The sequence below is a fragment of the Protobothrops mucrosquamatus genome, unplaced genomic scaffold, assembly GCF_001527695.2.
Source record: "Protobothrops mucrosquamatus isolate PMUCROS unplaced genomic scaffold, P.Mucros_1.0 scaffold9146, whole genome shotgun sequence".
NCBI classification, from domain to species: Eukaryota; Metazoa; Chordata; class Lepidosauria; order Squamata; family Viperidae; genus Protobothrops; species Protobothrops mucrosquamatus.
The window spans coordinates 4513-11206 of NW_015394938.1; the positions used below are offsets into that span (position 1 = coordinate 4513).

Below are 6694 nucleotides of genomic sequence, written 5' to 3' on the forward strand. Positions count from 1 at the left end.
GAGGTCCAAAAGAACAAGGACAGTGGAATACCCTCTGTCCCGGGCCCTCCAGAGATCATTAACCAACGCGACCAATGCCGTTTCCGTGCTGTGCCCGGGCCTGAAGCCCGACTGGTATGGGTCTAGATAGACAGTTTCATCCAGGTGCCGGGGGAATTGCTGTGCAACCACACTCTCAACAACCTTCGCCGTAAAGCGACATCACACATAGTCTAAACCAGTAACTACAGAAAGCATATCAGCAGTGGACTTAGACTGATATACTTTACTGCAGTCAAGGGTCATCAGCAGTTACAGGATCTCCAAGAAGAGGCAGCAAAAAAGGATGATACAGCAAACAGAATTATTTCCAGGCCAGGAAAAAAGTGACTGCAAGATTTTATCAAAAGCAACATTTGAGAAATGGAATGGTTGAAAGAACTGACTATTTGCTACAATAAATATTGAACAAGAAACACTACATTCTGAATTTTAGAGCAAAAAGTTAATCCTGTTATACTCTCATAACTCTCATAGGCAACTCTAGGGGCAAAGTGGAAACTAGAAAAAAAAAGTATTTTTCAGCCCACCGTAGAATATCTTCAATTGCTTGCCTAGGGCACGGGTCGGCAACCTGCGGCTCCGGAGCCACGTGTGGCTCTTTGAGCCTTCTCCTGCGGCTCCCAGCCTCCTCTGCAGAGACAGAGAGAGGCACTTGCGCTTCCCTGCTCTCTCTTTCTCTCTCTGTGTGTGTGTAAAAAAGAGAGTTGTTCTCCGATGAGCTGACAAGCTTATTGGGCGGGGCTCCTCCCTTTGCTGCGTCTCTGCAGGAAGCAGGAAGGGCCGGAGAGAGCCAGCCCAATAATGTGTGTCAGCTTGTTGCAGAACAGCCTGAAGCCAGCTTGCCAGTGAACAGAAGATTGGAGAGAGGGAGGGGAGAGAGAGAGGAAACAGAGAAAGAGAGAGGGAGAGAGGAAAGAGAGGGAGAGAGAGGGGGGAGAGAGAGAGAGAGAGGAAAGAGAAAGGGAGAGAGGGAGAAAAAGAGAGGAGAAAAAGAGAAAGGGAGAGAAAGAGAAAAAAGAGAGAAAGGGGGGAGAAAGAGATAAAAAGAAAAGAGAGGGAGAGAGAAGGAGTGAAAAAGGGAGAAGAGAGAGGGGAGGAAAGAGAGAGGAAAGAGAAAGAGAGGAAAGAGGGAGAGGGGAGAGAGAGAGAGAGAGAGAGAGAGAGAGAGAGAGAGAGAGAGAGAGAGAGAGAGAGAGAGAGAGAGAGAGAGAGAGAGAGAGAGAACTCATGCACAGCAGCCTCTATTTCTTTTAATTAAACTTTTCAATCAAGGTTCCTACCCCTTGTGCGCGCACGCACACAAGTTTTGCGGCTCCCAGTGTTTTTTTTCCTCTGGGAAACAGGTCCATGTGGCTCTTTCAGTGTTTAAAGTTGCAGACCCCTGGTTTAGGATTATCAGAATTACAGCACACTGTACAGGATTATCAGAATTATCAGCACACTTCTCATTGAGAGGGGAGGAATTTTTGCAAACTTCACATTTGCCCTAAACATTTGATCTCCCCTGAAAACCCCATGAAATAGAGCTGAGGATAATAAGAGAATAACAGAATCAGTTTTCTTCTTAAATGTCACTATCACCACTAAGAAATGTGTTGTGAAATCTATAAATGCTTACCTTTACATTTGCATCTTCCATAACAATAACCTGATTCAAGTCAGGTTTGGCAGCATTTGCATTACCAATAAGTAAATAGAATGTAGCTCTTAACAGCAAGGCTTCTGCCATATATTTTCCTTTAGCTTCAATTTCTTTAGTACACTCACTAATTATTTTGTCATAGTTTTCTTCCTCCATATATTTCTTTGCCTTTAAATAGCCACAGCTAAAAGAAATATGTAAAGCAGTTATTAATACGCAAGAGAAATGTTTCTGTAGTTCTAATCAAATCATATACAAGCTCTTTGTGAAAACCCACCAAATAAAATTCTCTTTATATATTTTGCAATAGTATTGGAATGGCCAGATTCTAGTAATTCCCAATGGATATATAAGACTATGCTGAACCAAGAAATTCTAAATATGTGCAAATATGTCTGTTTCTACAAACTTTCTATTTATTATTATTTTATTTATTTAAAATATTTAGATAGCCACCCATCTTCTAATCAACTCTGGGCAGCTCCTAATCAAAAGGATTGGGATTTGGTTAATTGGGTAGCTCCCAATTAAAAAGATTGTCATACATTTTACAGAGCCATATTCTTACCTTAAGCAAAACTAAGCAAGCTGAATTGCTTGTGCATTTGATAGTTTCTATAAAACTAGATTTCAAATATTCTGTCATTAACTTTAAAAACAAATTGTAAGTATTTGAACAATCATTCAAAATTATAAGAAAGTATTGTGTTTAGTCCATTTGTTTTACTACAGAAATCTCCTATAGCAGGAACAATCTGATGTATTTTGAATTCACAATTCTCATAAGTCCTAAAAAAGCCCTGGATTCACAATTCCCATAAATTATGGCCCCCAGTTGGTTTAAAACAACAAACCACACCTTCAAACCTCAGCTTTAATCATTGTTAAGGCCAACAGAGATTATGGTGATAGCAAATGTATTTATGATACAATGCAGATACAACTATCGGGAGCACTATGTCCATACCAGCATATTTAATCAGCAATAAAAAAAGGTATTTTACAGACCCAAAAGTGCTTTTTCAAAAGGCAACTGAACTTTTTTTCCCCTTGAAGACGTTTCGCTTCTCATCCACAAACTTCTTCAGTTGCCTTTTGAAAAAGCACCTTTGAGACAATCGTAATTTGGATGACTGAGAATCTCCAGAATCTCTTTATAGTCACTTCAAAATGAGTTGGGTGACAAATAAATTTAATAAAGAATTAAATAAAATATCAAATCAGACAAATGGACCATTGTTCTTAGTACTGTATATTCTGATACGAAAAGTCTAGCATTTCAGTTAGAAGTTTCTTGCTACAGACTATCAGCTACAGGTAGAGAGCCATGTGCTATAATAGTGAGTTCCAAATTATGCATGGAATTTTAACTGAAGTGAATGGCCAAAAATGTACAATCCTGCAAAATTTGTGAGGGTAAACTTAGGAATTCATTTCTTCATACCTGTTTTCTTTTACTTTCTATTCCATCCCAGACTCTTTCCCATTCCTGAATTTTGTCTTCCCCACTCCTAACTATCCTAGTATCTCCTTGATGTAACAGCAAACAGCATAGGAGTCCCCAACTCTTGGGCCGTGGCCAGTTCAGAACCGGGCCGCATGAGCAGTGGGTGCTTGCGTGTCTGCCACTCATACAAAACCATCCCCTTTCCCCCCCGCCAGGCCAAGCTGGAAAGGTTGAGGACCGCTAGCATAGAAGACTGTGTAACCTCTCGCTTCTCCCAATTCTATAGGTGCTTCTTGGTCTGGAACAGAGTGGGATTTCAACAGCCATCTCCTTTGGCATTGTCCAATCCGCTCCTCTCCTCTGAAAATCAATTATCCCCCACTGAATGACTTTTCAGAGTTCTGTTATTAAATCTGGCCACAGTAAGCTAAACATAAGCTGCCTCTCACAGTGAGTGAAAGCTCTTATTGTATATCTACATAACCTCATTTCTCTTTCAAAAAATACAATAAATGGCAGCAAAAATAATGTGTTATATTTATGTATCATTGCTTAACTGCTCGGTCACTTACTTTTCTTTTATTATGGAGGCCTCTCCTTCTTTATCTTTATCTTCATCAGATTTCTCTTCCCTTAGAAGAGGCTGAGATATAATGTCATCTGTGAAAGAGCTGAAGTAAGATTTGATAAACTGTGGTGAAGGCATCAAGGGTTCCCGGTTCTACAAAAAGGCAAACATAGATAGCTTGAAAAAGGCAAACCAACCAACACTATTAAAGAACTAAACTATCAGATTATGTTCAGAATTTAGCTGTAAATATAGCCAACAGGATACTTTTTTGATTTCTAAACAGCCTGAACCTTTCTTCCAATTATTAGCTTTTTCATCCTTTCTGATTTTCTCGCAGCCCAAGATTCCATTCCAGTTAAGAAAGTGTTAAAGAAGCCATTCTCAAGAATATTCATTCAATTGAAATGTTTCTGTCATTATTTATATCCCTGGTAAAAAGATCCTCTTTTTTGCAATATTGGTGTATTGACTTAACAGATATTTCTATGATGCACAAACTTTTAAAAACATGCATTGAGAGCTATTTCATTTAACAATGATCCTTTATATCCAAGATCCTACTAAAAATTACCTTAAGTTTACTTAAACAGAATAATAACATTCTTTTCAAGTAGTCCTTTTCCATTTCTCTTCCATTTGTCCCTGCTATTGTGGTAAGCTCCAAGTTTTGGTGCATTTTTCTTCCCCGCAAAGCTACATATTGATAGTTCTTGACTTACAACCATAACTGGAACCGGAATCTTGGTCAATGAACAAGATGCTCATTAAATGAGATGTCACATGATTGTTCAGCTGAACTACCGCAATCCCTACCCTACCCTACCCTACCCTACCCATTAAGCAGTCTCGTGGGTTGTTAAGAGAACAGAGTTCCAGATAAGGAGCAGGGGATGCTTTGGGAGTGAGGGATGGGGAGATTCTAGGAGGCTCTGTTCAAGAAATAAAAATCCTTCCTGTTGAAATCCAAGCACAATTTCCAGTCCCTGAGTGAAGTGCATTGTCTTGCCAGGCTTCTTTGTCCCACATAAGACCTCCGACAACCCTTACTTTACTGTGCTATCTCTCTGCTTAGATTTTCCCTCCTCTCGTCTCTGGGGGATGGCAGAAAGAGCTGCCTATCAAATAAGTTCAGTTCTCCTCCACACTCAGAAGTAAAATCCTCCAATGAGGTGCAGGAACGAAATTCAAATCTTCATGATTGGAGCTACATTTCTGCACCCTGCCGAAGTTCAGCACATAGCTCTTTAGTCAGCTCCCAGAGATGAGAGAGGGAATCCTCTTGGCTGGTAGGACTTTCCTTGCTGGCTTCCCCATTGACTTTTTTGAAGCCAGCAGAGAAATTCCAAATAACGATAGGATAAATATATATATAAAATGCAATATACTGTGACAGATGGGAGTGCTTTATGGGTTACCATAATTCTGGACCATTGTTAAATGAATGGTGTTAAACTGAAGACTACCTGTATAGACTAGAGAATTTCAAATTGACTTCTAGTGTGGTAATTTTAAGTGCTCTAGACTTTTGATTTATTTTAAATGAGAGACTTCTGTTGAAATGATACATGTATCTATGTGTATCTAATTTTATATATGTGGGATGCTTCTCATATACATACTTCTCATATTTACATGCATAAACTTGTGCCATGGCAATCAACTGTTTTTCATGCCTTCAAGCAGTAATTAGAGGTCAAATTTAAATATTTGATAGCTGCAAAACACATTCTAAAACCTGAGCGTCATTTTAGTGACTTATAGTACATAATCAAAACAAGATCTGTTAATAATATTCCAATTTGCTCATATGAATTCTATGACATTTCATTGATAACATTAATACTACTAAAAAAAGAATTGTATTTTGAATATTCTTGCAACTTTACCAGCACAGCTATATTCCTGTAACCGTTTAAGAAAGCTAATGCTTTATCATTTATTATAGACAACAAATCATACCTTATATTTCTCTTTGGCTTTTTCTTTCCCAAGAAGTTTAAGAACTTTATCAGCTAGCAACATACTTTGCTGATTTTGAAAGCCCTCTAAAATGCAAACTGCAGTAACATCTGGAAACATAAAAGAGAAATTTCTAATGAAATGCTACCTAGGGAACTCCTACCAAGTACATTTATATCCCACTAAACAATTAGCCTGATGTTAGAGATGACCAAGGCTGAGCCCAAGGGAAAGGTCAAATGTATCATTAGTCTCCAGTCCATTTGTGTCCACAAGAGATCTAAGCCCAGCTCACCTTGAATTCCATTGATTCTTACCTACCACCAATTTGCTTTGACCGTTAGTAGTTCAGATTCTTGTAGACAGCTTTAGCATACAATAAACCTATATATTCATTTGAACTGCCTGAACTCCTGATTTCCTGCGCCTGACACCTATACAAATTTTATTCCCAAATCACCCTCTCCAAATTCTCACATCATTGGGTGCTTGAAGAACAGACTTTTTATTTAATGTTTAAACAATCTTTCTGTTTAATAATGATAATGATACATGTACAGAATACTCACCTTCTAAACATTCTTTTTTGTTATCTAGTTTCTCATGTGCTTTTGCACGCCTAAAAAGTGCTTTCACATATCTGGGATTAAGTTCAACTGCCTTTGTGCAGTCCTGGGCCACTTCTTTCCATTTTTGCTATAGATACAAAAATAACTAATTAAAGAGAACCTATTTCCTCAAACAACAACAAAAGTAATACCACTGTAGATTTCTAATACTTGTAGCATAACTATTATACTGTTTTGTTTTAGCTTTCAATAGAAAAAATATATAGAATACAGCTGCTTAACTTACTCAAAACCTTTTAAAATATATATGCAAGTTATAAGTTATCAGAGAACACTTCCAATGAGAATCCAATGAGTGTTATTAAATTATGTATATTATACAGGTAATACTCAGTAATCATTCTTCAGTGACCATGGCATTGAACAAAGGGATTTCTGACTGGTCCCTGAGATTAGAGTAGTTG

At 38.2% G+C, this 6694-nt stretch overlaps 1 protein-coding gene across 1 annotated transcript in view; it reads right to left on the reverse strand.

The window, feature by feature from the left end:
- The window catches only part of LOC107300926 (mitochondrial import receptor subunit TOM70), a gene marked incomplete at both ends in the record, with an annotated part of 8755 nt that extends 2398 nt beyond the window's left edge, over positions 1–6357 (reverse strand). The window contains 4 exon segments of the mRNA XM_015830207.1: positions 1661–1868; positions 3704–3852; positions 5662–5771; positions 6231–6357. Of these exon segments, the coding sequence (XP_015685693.1) occupies positions 1661–1868; positions 3704–3852; positions 5662–5771; positions 6231–6357 (594 nt within the window).
- Between the last annotated feature and the right edge of the window lie 337 nt (positions 6358–6694).